This window comes from Spea bombifrons, chromosome 4, assembly GCF_027358695.1.
Source record: "Spea bombifrons isolate aSpeBom1 chromosome 4, aSpeBom1.2.pri, whole genome shotgun sequence".
In the NCBI taxonomy this organism is placed as follows: Eukaryota; Metazoa; Chordata; class Amphibia; order Anura; family Pelobatidae; genus Spea; species Spea bombifrons.
The window spans coordinates 111,924,182-111,941,805 of record NC_071090.1 but is presented as its reverse complement, the minus strand read 5'-3'; the positions used below and the strand labels follow the sequence as shown (position 1 = coordinate 111,941,805).

Genomic DNA, 17,624 nt, shown 5'->3' with positions numbered 1-17,624 from the left:
ACGGGGAAAAACACTTCATACGCTGACGGGTATTTCTGCCCCTCGCTCCAGGTGTGAGATACGATGTCTCTGCGTGAGACACGAGACGTAATCAAGTCTACAACGTGCCGGATTTATGGCAGAAACTCCAACCTCCGAGATTTTATATGAATTTTTGATGATGAGCGCAAGCTCTTGGGCTCAGCGCCAATACAGATCGTTGCACAATGAGAGCTTGGCCAGCAACGGTAGAAATCCATTGAAATGAAAAATGGAGTCAATTATGGAAGAAAAAAAAAAATATATAATTATTATGGATTAATTCTGTGCGGCTATATCATCGTCTAGTTCATCAGGGGTTAACTCTAACCAACAATCAATTACTTTGTGCAACTACAAACAGAACACATTGCTTTATATGAAGTTACATTTCTATTGGCAGGGGCAATTGGTATATTATTATATTATTAACCGGGACGGAATATCCCAGCAATCTCTGGAGTTGGATAGATAACCGCTCACCAGCCGATATTCACGATATGTTTATTAAATATGATTTATTTTGGGATTAATAATGTCTCTTATAATAATTTAGGACTTTGATCATTATCAGAGATCTAGTGGGGCTTCTGTGATGTAATCATCCATACAGGGAAACTCTGATGTCACTGGGTGAGCTGTAGTACCCCGTTATAATTCGTTTATTGGTAACACTGATACAGGCACACGTTCCTGAGGTACGACCGCCATCGAGGACGAAGATTTTCCTGTGCTCCCCGCCACTTACGCGGTTCACTTTAATTATCCGGCCCGCTAGCCCCTGGCGTAGCCGGCGTCGGGCAATTAGTTTGGATGGTAATAATTATTGGGAGGGAGCACAGGGAAATCTTCGTCGTCGAGCCTCTCCCATCGCCAGGAGTCGCTGTACGAATCGTTTCTGGAAATACCTGCCGAGGGCATTGGTTTAGCGTTGAGCCGTTCTGCAAAGTTTATGAGTGGAGGTAGCCTCTGTACGAGTTCTAGGCTCCCTCCCTCTTACTGGGCAGGAATTGACCTGAGAGCGCCATCTAGCGGCGACTTTACAAACCCGGCTGAAAGGGAAGCCTAGCGTATGGAGTTTAATGACATGGGGCTACTTCTTTTCAGTAAAGGAAATTAGAATTTTTTAATGAAATTAGTAAAAGTTTTTTGAGTTTAATGACATGGAGCTACTTCTTTTCAGTAAAGGAAATTAGAATTTTTTAATGAAATTAGTAAAAGTTATATCTCATTTGTTAAGCTTATTCTTTTCTCCAAAGAAGGAGGGAAGCGGCTATTAAAGCCCTTCTGATGCAGGAGGGAATGTGGGCAGGATTATTATATTTACACAGACCCCCTCACACCCCCAGTCCATCCCTGGGGGTTGGGCAACTTCCACAATTTTAGGCAAACGGAATCACATTAGAGGTTGGAGAACCAACGGCCCCTATAGCTAAAGGTCAAAGGTCAGCGATCAAATGTCAGAGCAGATAACCCTACAGCAGACAGCTTCTCCTATCACTGAACAGCAGGTTGGTCCATCTGTCTGAGCCCAAAGTGACACACGGACGGAGAATGATGATCACATGACCCCCCCCCCCCGCAGCCTCTGTACATCCTCGTTATAAGGACGCGGCTGCGTATGTTCCATCAACACTAACATCCCCAACTCAGTACAGACCCTCTCATCAAATAAAAGTACGCTTATAAGGTTTAATCGCATTGGTGATACTTAGTATCAATTATATATGCAGTATCTACTACTCCGAAGACGTGTGTAACAATGTGACATCATCAGCGACATCTATGTGGATACTAGACACTTGCGAGTTGCTGTCAGTGAATTTCAAGTGTTGCTGACCCAACAAGCGATTATGGAGGAAGAGAAAAGTGCGAGTGGAAGCTCACCAGTGACCTCGGGGAAGTGGAGTGAGGACAGAAGAGAGAGGAAACGCGCTGCTAAGGATGTGGAGGAGCCAAGCAAGCGCGTGAGGCCGCAGGAGGACCTGGAAGAATACAGGAGGAAGAGAGGAAAGAGTCCCCTTAAGAAATCGCTCAAAAAAAACGAGCCAGAGAAGGCGGTGCAGAGAGAGCGCCCCGAAAAACGTCCCCGGAGCAGCAGAGGCAGCTGTGACCAAGACGTCAAGCGCCGGATCATCGAGGAGCAGAGCAGCGCAGGTAAGAGAATCGGGGAGAGAAAACGGGGGATGGAGACGGCCGGCGATAAGAGAATTTCCGCTGCGGGCTCTTTCTGCTCTCTTACTGTCTGTTAGACCCTGAATCCCGCCCGGTGTCCGGCGAGTGTCTGTAATAACGATTGTTTCTATCCAATAGGAGGAAGCCGTCAGCTTGCGGTGAGGGGCTTGAAGAGACCGCCCACGCTGTCCGCGTTTAGCTTCCACTTCCACGCGCTCTTGGGACGAGGCTCCTTTGGGAAGGTGTATTCAATTCCAGATTTCTATCCTGCATTGCTTTATTGTTTCTATCTGAAGAAGAGACCACTGAGGTCCCCACTACCAGATGAAGCTATTGTTCTGTCTTTGTTAGGGTTCCCCTCTAGCGAGTCTCTCCTGAGCGTATTATCCACCCCTAAGACTCATCGTTCCTACAACTTGTGTTTTTAATGCCCCATCACAGCAAATACATTAACCAGTAAATGGGAGCGTTACATTGTATCACCTACTTCCCCGGGTCTGGAAAAATAAAAGCCCCTCTTAGTATTAATCTATACCTCCCCGCGCTGCCCGTTTAGATAACTGCCGCCCCTCTATACAACGTCACCCAAACGTCTCGCCTTCATCCCCGCTTCTCCCGCATCTTCATCTCTTCTCTCCCGCACAGAACTGCGCTTTCCTGGTCATGGAGTACATGGCTGGAGGAAGCCTGAAGACCTGTCTGGACAGGATCGGCTGTATGGAGGAGACCACGGCCACGTAAGTCACAGATGGTCACGCGCTGGGATTATTTATCACGGGACGATTCTATTGGACAATGCATCTCACTGAGTGTTTTCTTCTCTCCTGTAGGTTTTATGCAGCAGAAATGGTGTGCGGCATCCGGTATCTCCACTCCCAGGGCATTGTCCATCGGTGAGTAAGAGTCTGTCTTAGTCCTCCCCTCTCTCAGAGTTAATGTTATAATAATGAGAACGGGGAGATCACAACGAAGGGCGAGATGGCCGGAACATGTCTTTGTGATAAATCCCCTATAAATAGGAAACGATGTGAGCGAGCGCTCGCCTTCCTTTTCTCTCTCCTCTGTTCTCTCCTCCTCCGATGCCCACTTTGTTGTCGGAGTCCACGGTTCTTCATCGTATAATAAGCGCAAATAACTCAGATATTTATTCTCTCATTCAGGGATCTGAAGCTGGAAAACATCTTGCTCGATAAGGACGGCCACGTTAAAATTGGCGACTTTAGTTTGGTCGGGGAAGGAATATTCGGAGACGCCTTCATGACCTTGGCCTGCGGGACATTCGCCTACATGGCTCCAGAGGTGAGGGGATCTACTTGTGTTTCATATATTATTATGGGCCCTGCGGGGTAATAGGGCCGATACGGATTAGGCGGGGAGGGGTACAGTTTGGGGTTGATCCACAAATGATAAAGAATGGAAGTGGTTCCGGGCTCCGGCAGAACGTCTCGGAAGCGTCGGATACATTGTTTCTTTGCCTCCTCAGATGCATTTAATGGATGCGAGCAGTTATGGCGCCGCTGTAGACTGGTGGTCTTTTGGGGTGGTGCTCTTCAAGATGCTCAACGGATCCTCTCCTTATGCTACCACGTATCCACAACATGTTCCTCTCGTCTGCCTTTACAGCTTTTGGCCAAGGATCCTCTCCAACGCCTCGGGGTGACCGGTTCCATCAGACATCACCCGTTCTTCCAGCCACCTCAAGTAAGTAAAGAAATAACCAAGCCGGACCAACACTAACTCTGTCCATTTGTGTCTCTTCTCCTTGTAGATTCCTGAAAGGAAACTGAAGCGGTTCCAGGAGATCCCGTCCTTCCTGAACGACACCCAGGACAGCTTTGTTCCACTCGACAGACGGCGTCTCCCCGACTTCATGGAGTTGTTTGTAAAGTTTGGCGAGGCCACTCACGTACGTATGTAAGTAGAGATACCCCGTCTGGCTGACACTACAAGCCTCCCTCATTCAGTGTATACTGTGATGGCTCCGTCTTAAACCCCCCCCCCAGCAGTTACAAATACCCCATACGCACCTTCTGCCCATTACCCTGATCCCCACACACATTTCATATCGTCCCCTCCTGCCGTCTGTAATGAACTCTCCCTATTTGCCCCATACAGGTCCAGAGCTTCCAGGTGTAGATGAGGCCTCCTCTCTCTCAGTACATCGGAGACTGAAGACCACCCTACAGCCCCCAGTCTGATCTTTCACCAATAAAACCTTTTCAACAAAGACGTTATCTTCCGTGTCTTCTGTTTGTGGGAGGAGCTTGTCTTTAGCCCCACCCACGTCCGCACCATTAGGAATATTCCGCTCCTCTCCACTGGCGCTGATGGAGAAACAGCCTTTTCCCGTTATTAACCCTTGCCTTTGTAAGATTGGCCCCCAGTGCCCCTTGTCAAGATCGTGCCCCCCATGTGCAGTCCCCGGACTCCCTGGCCATTAGCTGCAGAGCATTAGTGAGATATAAAACCTCTTCGTCACCCACCCCGGGGCCCGGACCCCAGGTCTGTGCATTACCCAAGGACTGTTCCTTCACCGAGTCCCCCACCAGTTGTTTGCTTTTCATATTTTTTTAATATTTTCCTCAGAAAGCATCCAGTTTGTAATAAAGAAAATCATTGGTTTATGACGCGAGACACAATAAAAAAATGTATACAGAAATCACTTTACATCACGGTGCAAACCACTTGCTACATCGAGAGGAGTTACCCTGTACGAGAGCCTCTCCGCGGGGCCGGACGGATGGCGGAAAGTCTGACCTCCGAGATATGTATATATATATATATATATATATAACGCGTCCGGGATAATCCCCAATTCTCCGGCAGTGAAACGAGTTAATCCTGAGTGCAAGCTCTTGGGCTCAGCGCCAGCTAATACTGATCATTTCACAATGAGAGCCTGGCCAGGAACGGCAGAAATCCATGGAAATGGAAAACGGAGTCACGATTATTGAAATAATGAAGTTCCGGCGGCAGGATCCGCTTCACCGACGATAACCCGGGGAACGCAGCGAATGACGAGCCGGAGGAGTGAAACGGATGGCAGACCATAATAACCCCGCGCGGTGCGAGCGCCCAGGGAGCCCACGCCGACGGCCTGTAGCGCAGTGGGGGTCGGGAGTCATTTTGCAGCTGTTTTGGGGCGTTTCACGTTTCTAAACAAACCCCCCAAAGAGCCGGATCTTTATGTTCAGGACGCGCGGAATCCGGAGTCTTCTCCTGATCTCCTGGTTCTTCTGCTCCATCTCCGGGAGTCCGACCGGATCCGGCCACACGACGATCCGCCACAAGAGCCGGCCGCATGCCGCTCCCGGTCCCGTTTACCGGCCGCTCCCAGTCCCGTTTACCGGCCGCGCGCTGCTCCTGGTCCCGTTTACAGGCCGCGTGCTGCTCCCGTTCCCGCTTACCAGTCGCGCTCCCTTTCCGGTCCCGTTTACCGTCCGCGCTCCCTTTCCGGTCCCGTTTACCGGCCGCGCTCCCTTTCCGGTCCTGTTTACCGGCCACTCACGCAGAGCTGCATTTCTTCTTGTGCTCGCTGGGCCGGTTCAGCTGAATGTGGCGCGCGGCCTGGAGGACGCGGTATCGCTCGCGCAGGTTCCTCCGTCTTACGTGTTCATTCGTTATTTCAAGAACGCGACTCGCGGGAAACCAGCCCTTCTTGCCATCCGACAGCCGTATCCCCTCGTACCAGCCTGTAAACGGGAATCAGAGTGTCAGCTCTGCGGGTTACAGACCCCTACTGTTTATATACTGGATCTTCTCTGTATTTAGAGTGTCAGCTCTGCAGGTGGCCCATACCTCTTCTTTATATACTGCATCACCACTGTATATTGGAGTGTTAGTTCTGTGGGTTACCGACCCCTCCACTGTATACAATGTATCCTCCCTGTATAGTAGAGCGTCAGCTCTGCAGGTTACAGATCCCCCACTCTATACACTGTATCCTCTGCAGGTTATCTCCTGTCTGTACATCACAGCACCAGCCGAACCCTAATCTCTATCCACTGAATCCTCTGTATATTAGAGTGTCAGCTCTGTGGGTCACTAACCTTCCCTCCTATACACTGTAACCTCTTTGTAAATTTGAGTGCCTGCTCTGTGGATTACTGGCTGTCTCCGCTCTGTATACCAGCTCTGCAGGGTTACGGTTCCGTGTATCAGAGCCCTGCTAGCTTGCAGTTCCGCCACTCACCCTCGGGGGATTTCCTCAGCACGTTGATGATGTCAGCGGGTTCGAGGCTGAGCTCATCGGTCTGTACAGGAATGTACGGTTCTATGCAGTGGACCTGGGGGCAGTCTGAGCAGAGAAGTGCGACTCAAAATCAGATAGGAGCAGAAGAAGACATATCGGGGCGAAGCGTGACGGGGAATGAATGAAGACTCACCCCAGTCCTCGTATATCGTGTCACTGTCAGAGAAACCATCATCTTTCTGGCTGGGAAAAGCTGCCACCCAGCGATGGAGGTCAGACCTAGGAGGACAAATCCCAAGTAATTATCACATGGGCAGCTTCCAGTGTCACCCCGCAGGGGGAGGGGCAGACTCACAGCTCCCCGGGTCACCCCGCAGGGGGAGGGGCAGACTCACAGCTCCCCGGGTCACCCCGCAGGGGGAGGGGCAAACTCCTACCTCCCAGTTGTACTCACTGATTGGATGCTTTAAAGAGCCGGTCGCAGGTCTTTCCCTGGTGATTCTCCAGCAGCGTCAGGAAGAAGCCGTTCTCCATCGTAGGACAGGACTGGAGCTGAACCAGAGAGCGATGAGCGTAATCCAGAACCAGGTGTTTGTCTGAACTGAACAGCGAATCAAATCAGAGAAGGTGAGACGGGACCGAGAGGGAGGGAAACAGGAAGTGGAGGACATTGAGAGAAGAAAAAAAATGGGCTTCGGGGAGGAATTAGAGCAAAAGGGAAGCATAGATGAAGCGAGGGAGAGGTCAATGGTGGGACTGGGACACGGAACTGATTGCCAAGATCTCACCTCCTCCTCTGGGTGATGAGCAGGTAGTCATTGAAGAGGAAGAGGTAGACGGGGGTGAGTTTGGTCGGTTTGATCCCAAAAAGGCTCCCTTTCTGGTGCACCTCATTCAGCTCTCCCTGCTTCTCCAGGAACCGGCTCCGAGATATAATGGGGATCGCCTGCGGGGACAACACCATGTTCATGCAGAGCCAGGGCTGTGGCCCCCGGTGCTCCAGACAAAAAAAGCCTCTGCCAGCCAAAGAGAAGCCTAGGCCTGCTCTCCAATCACAAAGTGGATTAAAGGGGACCCCCCCAGCTATAATTAAATGAACTCACCCAACCCCCCCTTTTACTTTAACAATGGTTTGGGGATATTCCCTTTTAAGAGTCAGGGGCTGGGATTGGTGGCAGCCTGTGGCAGAGCCAGCATTATCTGGAGAACTCCCTGCTCCTTCCCCACCCAATCAGCAACTTTACAACAGGGATAACTTAATCCTGCAGATCCTGAGAACAGGAAGTTAAGATGGCCGCTCCCATGTGATCCAAATAAGAGGGGGGTTCTAATACAAACATATTGATAACTTTAATTCTTAGACCCCATTAGAGGGGATTATTTGGGATCCACTAACTCCGTCATCACGATTGGTCGAGGCTGGGGTTTAAAGGTCTAACCTTGATTTTATCAAACTCGATCTTCTGCGCGATGTGAATCAGCTCCTCCGTCTGCTTCATGCGCCCGACCTCGCGGTTGCATTCCTCGATAATCTGCGGAGCGACAGGAGGATTAGAGCTCTACCGGGGGGCAGCTGGAGCCGCGGGTCACCCCGCAGGGGGAGGGGCAGATGCCGTGGGTTCAGTACCTTTGTTACGGCGTCTAAGGCTTTCGTGGCGTTTTGCTCTTTTTCGGACCCCTCGTCCGTCCGCTTCAGGATATTCTGAAAAGTCCGGAACGTCCATTAATCACAAACAGCCCTCGCACCCCCCCCCCCACCGTCACCAACCCCCACCAGTCACGCTTTGCGGCTGACAATGCTGGGGGGACCCGGGGGGCTCTCACCTCAATGAGCATCTTAATCCGCGTGATCCTCTGGAAGGGAAGCAGCAGGAAGGACATAAACGGCAGCCGCTGGCACTGCGGCAACTCCTGCAAACGGCAAATGGCCGCGTGGAACTGGGGGTTCCTCTCCCTGAAAGAGGACGCAGAAGGGTTAATATACGGGAGAGGGACAATGATGGGGGGGCAAAACGGCATAGGGGCAAGACGTGGGGTATCCTCCCTGTGCAGGGTAAGACCAAAATAATTCGTGCTTCCCAGTCAGTGGGATAGGCGGGTGTCGGAAGAGGGGGAGCGTGCATAAAGAGGGGGCGCGGTGCGCAGGGAGGGGCACACGGAAAGGGGGATGGGCGCGCCGAGAGGGGAAGGGGCGCGCGGAGAGCACAGAGCCACTCACATGAGCTCGCTGTACGTCTTCTCCTGATACAGCTGGTTCCGCACGTAGTCGATATACACGGAGAAGTGACTGACGGCGTGGAGATGGATTATGTCGCAAACATCAGTAATGAGTATACTGTCATCAACACGGGCCTCCAGATCCACCAGGAACCTGCAGAGATACTCACCATCATTATACCCCACAACGCGTACAGCTCGAGTATCACTCAGTATAGATAACCGCTATCATTATACCCCACAACGCGTACAGCTCGAGTATCACTCAGTATAGATACTCGCTATCGTTATACCCCACAACGCGTACAGCTCGAGTATCACTCAGTATAGATACTCGCTATCATTATACCCCACAACGCGTACAGCACGAGTATCACTCAGTATAGATACTCGCTATCATTATACCCCACAACGCGTACAGCACGAGTATCACTCAGTATAGATAACCGCTATCATTATACCCCACAACGCGTACAGCTCGAGTATCACTCAGTATAGATACTCGCTATCGTTATACCCCACAACGCGTACAGCTCGAGTATCACTCAGTATAGATACTCGCTATCATTATACCCCACAACGCGTACAGCACGAGTATCACTCAGTATAGATACTCGCTATCATTATACCCCACAACGCGTACAGCACGAGTATCACTCAGTATAGATACTCGCTATCATTATACCCCACAATGCGTACAGCTCGAGTATCACTCAGTATAGATTCTCGCTATCATTATACCCCACAATGCGTACAGCTCGAGTATCACTCAGTATAGATAACCGCTATCGTTATACCCCACAACGCGTACAGCTCGAGTATCACTCAGTATAGATACTCGCTATCATTATACCCCAAAACGCATACAGCACGAGTATCACTCAGTATAGATACTCGCTATCACTATACCCCACAACGCGTACAGCTCGAGTATCACTCAGTATAGATACTCGCTATCATTATACCCCACAATGCGTACAGCACGAGTATCACTCAGTATAGATACTCGCTATCGTTATACCCCACAACGCGTACAGCTCGAGTATCACTCAGTATAGATACTCGCTATCATTATACCCCACAACGCGTACAGCTCGAGTATCACTCAGTATAGATAACCGCTATCGTTATACAGCATGTGGTGTTTGGTATCCGAGTACTCTATGTCATCAGACACTCAGCGTCACTATCCACTCACCTCTCGCTGACCTCCTTGACCTTGAGGATGTTGGAGAAGAGGATCTTGCGCTCGCGGATGATGATGGCGTCGAGGAGCTCGCGGGACCCCAGGAAGTGCTCGGTGAGGACGTTGAGCGATCGCAGGTAGGACGCCTCTGATGTCAGGACCTCGAACATGCTCTGGGGGGAGGGGGGGTTAGACGGGACTACAGCCTAAACACTATGGAGTGCCGACGCGCCATCACACCTTAATGTCCCGGGGGAACACCACCACAACCCATCAGGGCAACACACCACACAATGCCCCGGGGCAACACACCACACACACCACAACGCCCCAGGGGAACACACCACACACACCACAACGCCCCGGGGGAACACACCACACACACCACAACGCCCCGGGGGAACACACCACACACCACAACGCCCCGGGGGAACACACCACACACAACACAACACCCCAGGGGAACACACCACACACAACACAACGCCCCGGGGGAACACACCACACACACCACAACGCCCCGGGGGAACACACCACAATGGCCTGGGGCAAATCAGAGAGCTCAGTATCTGATCTTAGTAACACCCATTATATTTAATGGAAGAGTATTAATTGCCTATATCGGTCCTATAAATTAGCCCCAGGAAGGGCAGTCTCCCAGCTCCCTGTGTCACCCCGCAGGGGGGAGGGGCAGACTCCCAGCTCCCTGTGTCACCCCCTGTAGGGGAGGGGCAGACTCCCAGCTCTCTGTGTCACCCCGGGGAGGGGCAGACTCCCAGCCCCCTGTGTTACCCTGCAGGGGGAGGGGCAGACTCCCAGCTCCCTGATTCACCCCGCAGGGGGAGGAGCAGACTCCCAGCTCCCCGTGTTACCCCGCAGGGGAGGGGCATTTACCTCTTGCATCTTCTTCTGTTCGTTGCTCATGCCCTCCAGCACCCCGCTTTCCTTCACGGCGGGCAGCTCCTGCCATAACGTGTTGTGCTGGGCGGCCGATCTCCGTCCCAGCCTCGGAGACCCCCCTGATGAGAGGGGACTGTCTAACGTGGAGTCGTAGCTGGTGAAGCTGCTGTTCCGCGGGGCCGTCTGTCTCCGGATCTCCTTTTTGATGACTATTTGCCGGTACGTCTGGTAGAGCGGCTCTGCGGGGGCACAAAGGGAAGGAATAAGTGCAAGAAGAGGGAACGTGGGGCATTCTATCTCTGGGAAGCGGAGATCAGAATTATCCGATCAATATCTGAACCAATCAGCAACCGAACAACAGGAAGGAGATCACTTCATGGGGAGGAATAATCCTGTAGATCCTGAGAAGAGGAAGGTAGGATGCGCATGCACTCACCGTCCCGCAGGTGGGATTCCCAGTCTATAGACTGCGGGCTTCTCACCTTCTGCAACCTGAAGGGGAAAATATAAAGAAAAAAATGAGATTACAATGAAAAGCCCAGCCTCCCCCCACACTGTTACCCCAGCCCCCCACACGGTTACCCCACTCCAGACAATTACCCCACTCACCTGGACGCAGAGTCTTCCTGAGGACCGTCCAGTGAATCTAAACAGGAGACGAGAAATACTTCATTCAGGGGCAAAAAAAATACCCCCCGCAAATCTGGATTAACCCCATCAACCCTGTATTTCCTATACACACATTCCACGTGGGAAGGGGGAGGGGCAGTCAGAATTGAGGCAGACGAAAAAAATTATATTAATAAAAATTAATCAATATTAATGAAAAAAAGTAAAGAAAAAATAATAATAATTGGAGCCCAGTGGTAATTAAATTTAAATGAAAAAAAGGAAAATAAAATAAATGTAAAAAAAAATTACTGGGATCTCCACTGGGGAGAAAAAAATAAAAAAAAATGTAATAAAAAAAAAATTATATTAAACAATTAAAACTTTAATATATTGTTAAGGGCTCCCTAACACTACAAGTAAAAAAAACCAAAACAGTAGTAGTAAAATAAATAACAAATATACGCTATGGGGTAAAATGTAAGGGGTGGGTGTGGCCCTCTGTATGTGGGGTATTAATGTGATCGGGGCATGGTGCAGAACATTAATTGGGTCACTGTTCATCAGTAGCTCCTACTGCAAAAAAATGTGGTTTTTTCCCCTATTTTAACAGTTTTTTCCTCATATCACTCATTATTATATTTTATGCATTTCTCAAATTTTTTAGTTTTTTGGAAAAATGTCTAATTTGCTCCGGTTCCTCAAACACGGAAAAGGGGGGGACTCATGGCTGAACCACCCTGCTGTGAAGGGGTTAATTTACCGAAACCGGTTAATGGATCCCATCACCCACCAGTACTGTTCTCCGTCGGTGCCGATTGGACCTTGCCCTGGTTTGACCCATCCGTCGATAGGCTGGTTAATGACCCCGTCTTCTCCTTTACCGTAACTTCTGGATTCCTCTTGAGGGACCCTTTCCTCTCGAACGGTGGTGGAGCCGGCGGCGGGGGAGGGGCAGCCCCCCGAGGAGGTTTGGTTGGGGCACTAGGGGGCGGGAACAAAGAAACATCCCCAAAACCATTGGTGGACACAGGGGGCAGCTTACTCCGTCGAGCCGGTTTGCGGATCATGGCGCGGGAGTCTGGCTGGTCCCTCAGGGTCGGGGCATTAGGGTTAGGAGGCTCGGGGGCAGGGGCAATGTTTAAAGGCAAAGTTTGAGGCCTCAAAGCCTCTCCACTGGCACAATCCAACTCTGTAGTAGTGGCAGCGGTCGCTGAGCGCGTCTCGGTCTTGGATTTATGGTTCCTCAAGGGCGGGGGTTCAGACCGAGGAAGAGCCGGCTCTCCCGTGGGTGATACTTCATTAACGAGACAAGGGTCACTCGTGGTCTGCTTGTTGGATTGGTCTGTCCGTGATAAAGGGCCATCCCTTGAAGTTGTGTTTGGAACCGGCACTTCCGAGTGAAGATCCTCAGGGGTGGAGTTACCAGCATCCTCTTTGTTCCTAATCCCAAGTGTGCTCTGAGAGAAGACATGAGCGGAGGAACCAGCCATCTCGCCATTTAACGCACACTCACTCGTGGACCTGTAAGAGGTTAGAATCACGCTGTTCCTGTCTTTATCACTAAATACCCCGTCCGCTTCCTCCCCCCGGGTACAGCGCTCGTATCTCTGCGACCTCCGCCTCACCGGGTAGCTGGCCCCAGGTGCCATCTTGTTTCTTAGGGCCCCCCATTTTCCTTCATCAGGCTCATCGTTGATGGATAAGACCCCGTGGAACACGTCACTGTCGTCTGAAGAGTCGGAGGCCTCGTTTAAATGGCTTCCCCGGGAAACAAGGGACTCTGGGACCCAAACCAACACCAGCCCCGGCCTCTGCTGATGGCAAGCGCAGCGGCACTGAGAGGGGCAGGCTGCCCGCAGGGGGCAAGATCCCATCTTTACTGCCCCGTCCTCTGGGTCCTGGAAGAGCTTGGGCGGAAGAGCTGAGAAGGGAAATGAAAACAGCGTTGTTAATGGCGGGGTAACGAGAAGCGATCAGACCAGTTATTTAAAGCCTCCTTAGTCTCCCGAGTCATGCACCAGTTAAAGCTGCCGTTCCGCCTACTCTGCTGAATTTAACACTTTCATAATTAAATATATTATTAAAATACCGGTTGACTGGGCCCCCGAGCATGTCGTTTACCAGGTGCCAATGGGGGATTGTAAAGAGCTGCTCACCCCCAGCACCCAAAGAATTAAACATAAACCCAGAACCCGCTGGCAGATCGGCCCCATCCGGCCCCCGTCTGTAAAGACTCAAGCCTTAATCAGCCGTTGGTCTCGTCTTAGATTCAGGAGCCGCATGTCTATCCCATGCATGTTTAATACCCTCACTGTATTATCCTCTACCACTTCTGCTGGGAGCCTGTTCCATTTATCTACTACCCTCTCAGTAAAGTAAAACTTTCTTCCATTCCATATAATAACACACATTGTACAGCGCTGCGGAGTATGACGGCGATATATAAATAATAATAACACACATTGTACAGCGCTGCGGAGTATGACGGTGATATATAAATAATAACACATTGTACAGCGCTGCGGAGTATGACGGCGATATATAAATAATAATAATAACACACATTGTACAGCGCTGCGGAGTATGACGGCGATATATAAATAATAATAACACATTGTACAGCGCTGCGGAGTATGACGGCGATATATAAATAATAACACACATTGTACAGCGCTGCGGAGTATGACGGTGATATATAAATAATAAAAATAACACATTGTACAGCGCTGCGGAGTATGACGGCGATATATAAATAATAATAATACACATTGTACAGTGCTGCGGAGTATGACGGCGATATATAAATAATAACACACATTGTACAGCGGTGCGGAGTATGACGGCGATATATAAATAATAATAACACATTGTACAGCGCTGCGGAGTATGACGGCGATATATAAATAATAATAATACACATTGTACAGTGCTGCGGAGTATGACGGCGATATATAAATAATAATAACACACATTGTACAGCGCTGCGGAGTATGACAGCGATATATAAATAATAATAACACACATTGTACAGCGCTGCGGAGTATGACGGTGATATATAAATAATAATAACACACATTGTACAGCGCTGCGGAGTATGACGGCGATATATAAATAATAATAATAACACACATTGTACAGCGCTGCGGAGTATGACGGCGATATATAAATAATAATAACACATTGTACAGCGCTGCGGAGTATGACGGCGATATATAAATAATAATAACACATTGTACAGCGCTGCGGAGTATGACGGCGATATATAAATAATAATAATAACACATTGCACGGCGCTGCGGAGTATGACGGCGATATATAAATAATAATAACACATTGTACAGCGCTGCGGAGTATGACGGCGATATATAAATAATAATAATAACACACATTGTACAGCGCTGCGGAGTATGACGGCGATATATAAATAATAATAACACATTGTACAGCGCTGCGGAGTATGACGGCGATATATAAATAATAATAACACATTGTACAGCGCTGCGGAGTATGACGGCGATATATAAATAATAATAACACATTGTACAGCGCTGCGGAGTATGACGGCGATATATAAATAATAATAACACATTGTACAGCGCTGCGGAGTATGACGGCGATATATAAATAATAATAATAACACATTGTACAGCGCTGCGGAGTATGACGGCGATATATAAATAATAATAACACATTGTACAGCGCTGCGGAGTATGACTGCGATATATAAATAATAATAATAACACACATTGTACAGCGCTGCGGAGTATGACGGCGATATATAAATAATAATAACACACATTGTACAGCGCTGCGGAGTATGACGGCGATATATAAATAATAATAACACATTGTACAGCGCTGCGGAGTATGACTGCGATATATAAATAATAATAATAACACACATTGTACAGCGCTGCGGAGTATGACGGCGATATATAAATAATAATAACACACATTGTACAGCGCTGCGGAGTATGACAGCGATATATAAATAATAATAATAATAACACACATTGTACAGCGCTGCGGAGTATGACGGCGATATATAAATAATAATAATAACACACATTGTACAGCGCTGCGGAGTATGACGGCGATATATAAATAATAATAATAACACATTGTACAGCGCTGCGGAGTATGACGGCGATATATAAATAATAATAACACATTGTACAGCGCTGCGGAGTATGACGGAGATATATAAATAATAACACACATTGTACAGCGCTGCGGAGTATGACGGCGATATATAAATAATAATACATATATGTAAGGGGTCAGATAAGGCGAGGATTGACGGATGAGGATAAACCGATACATTAGGTGGAGAGGCTCGGCTCGCAGGTTACTGACGGACGGGTAAGAGGAGTGAGGCTGGGGAAGGGGAGCCAGAGGTAGGTGGCAGCCGGGCAGTTAACCTGTAAGTTGATCGGCTTCACTGAAGAAGTGGGTATCAGGGAGACCTGGGAGAGTCGGATAAGCGGGGAAGGGCAGTCCAGAGGAGGGGGCAGCCATTGAGAATATATACTCGGCACATGCATTAATCACATTATACATCTACACGGTATATCCACGCAGAACACGCGTTACATGCACACACACCCCACGGCCTCAAACGCGCCCACATTCCACTTGTGTACCTGTTCCGGGCCCCAGCAGGACACACGCGGTCACTGAGTGAGGGGCCGGGAGGGACGACTGACAGCCGGACCAGGGTGGGGTCGGGGTATAAAATTACACATTCCAAAAACAACTGCCATTAACCCTTTCCAGCTACTAGTGTATAAATAAACACGTATGAGAACACGCAATCACACGGCACACGGGCAATGCGAGGGTATTCACTAACCCGGGAACCTGGAGGAGAGAACAGCATCTCCGGCCCCTGTATAATGTATAGATAAATCAGTGACCGGCCCTGTCACGGAGCTGGCTAGTCCGACCGACTACCTCCGCTGTCTTGTGCTCCCTTAGCCTGGGACACCACACTTTCCCCGGCTCCCCAGTCACTCGCCGAGACTCAGTGTAGGGTAAAACCAAACGAAGACTGATTTATTTCTCACACAGAGCTGAATATATCCAGCAAAACACACATTATATATATATACACACACACACACATATATATATATATACACACACACACATATATATATATATACACACACACACACACATATATATATATATACACACACACACACATATATATATATATATATATACACACACACAGACACACACACACATATATATCCAGCAAAACACACATTAACATAAAACAAGATATTGGGACACAAACCGCCCCCTTAATCTGCCTCCCAGAGACAACAGGGGCAGTAACGGGACTAACAATACAATAGAGGGGGGAAGACTTAAACTGAAACAATGGAGGCCTCTCCCTGGTGGCAGACCCTGGCTGTATGCTGGAGATAATCCCCTCAGCCAGTGATGAGATGATACTGCTGGGGGTAGCCACAGAAGTCTCTACAAACCCAGGGCCCATAGTCAATAGGGAGGAGGCTGGCATCAGGCTTCTCCAGTGGCCCCAGTGATGGAGGCTTCCGTCACAGGCCCCCTGTATAATGTATAGATAAATCAGTGACCGGCCCCTGTATAATGTATAGATAAATCAGTGACCGGCCCCCTGTATAATTTATAGATAAATCAGTGACCGGCCCCTGTATAATGTATAGATAAATCAGTGACCGGCCCCCTGTATAATGTATAGATAAATCAGTGAGCCGGCCCCTGTATAATGTATAGATAAATCAGTGACCGGCCCCTGTATAATGTATAGATAAATCAGTGACCGGCCCCTGTATAATGTATAGATAAATCAGTGAGCCGGCCCCCTGTATAATGTATAGATAAATCAGTGACCGGCCCCTGTATAATGTATAGATAAATCAGTGACCGGCCCCTGTATAATGTATAGATAAATCAGTGACCGGCCCCCTGTATAATGTATAGATAAATCAGTGACCGGCCCCTGTATAATGTATAGATAAATCAGTGACCGGCCCCCTGTATAATGTATAGATAAATCAGTGACCGGCCCCTGTATAATGTATAGATAAATCAGTGACCGGCCCCTGTATAATGTATAGATAAATCAGTGACCGGCCCCTGTATAATGTATAGATAAATCAGTGACCGGCCCCCTGTATAATGTATAGATAAATCAGTGACCGGCCCCTGTATAATGTATAGATAAATCAGTGACCGGCCCCCTGTATAATGTATAGATAAATCAGTGACCGGCCCCCTGTATAATGTATAGATAAATCAGTGACCGGCCCCTGTATAATGTATAGATAA

At 49.0% G+C, this 17,624-nt stretch overlaps 1 protein-coding gene across 1 annotated transcript; it reads right to left on the bottom strand.

The window, feature by feature from the left end:
• Positions 1-5,636: 5,636 nt before the first annotated feature.
• LOC128492588 (rho guanine nucleotide exchange factor 15-like) lies at positions 5,637-13,264 on the bottom strand. Its single transcript, XM_053465184.1, has 14 exons — positions 12,097-13,264; positions 11,298-11,334; positions 11,125-11,180; positions 10,683-10,927; positions 9,801-9,961; positions 8,604-8,756; positions 8,210-8,339; positions 8,013-8,087; positions 7,825-7,917; positions 7,174-7,331; positions 6,840-6,986; positions 6,579-6,664; positions 6,386-6,490; positions 5,637-5,885 (listed from the first exon to the last, which is right to left on the bottom strand). Exons 1-14 carry the CDS (start codon positions 13,172-13,174, stop codon positions 5,698-5,700), a joined length of 2,712 nt encoding a protein of 903 aa, XP_053321159.1. The 5' UTR covers positions 13,175-13,264; the 3' UTR covers positions 5,637-5,697.
• Positions 13,265-17,624: the final 4,360 nt, after the last annotated feature.

Coding starts and splice junctions, on each gene's coding strand:
- LOC128492588 (XM_053465184.1), bottom strand. CDS start 13,174: ATGGGATCTTGCCCCCTGCGGGCAGCCTGCCCCTCTCAGTGCCGCTGC. Junction 10,928..11,124: donor GGAATCCCACCTGCGGGACG/GTGAGTGCATGC, acceptor GTGCCCCCGCAG/AGCCGCTCTACCAGACGTAC. Junction 9,962..10,682: donor AACAGAAGAAGATGCAAGAG/GTAAATGCCCCT, acceptor CCCTCCCCCCAG/AGCATGTTCGAGGTCCTGAC.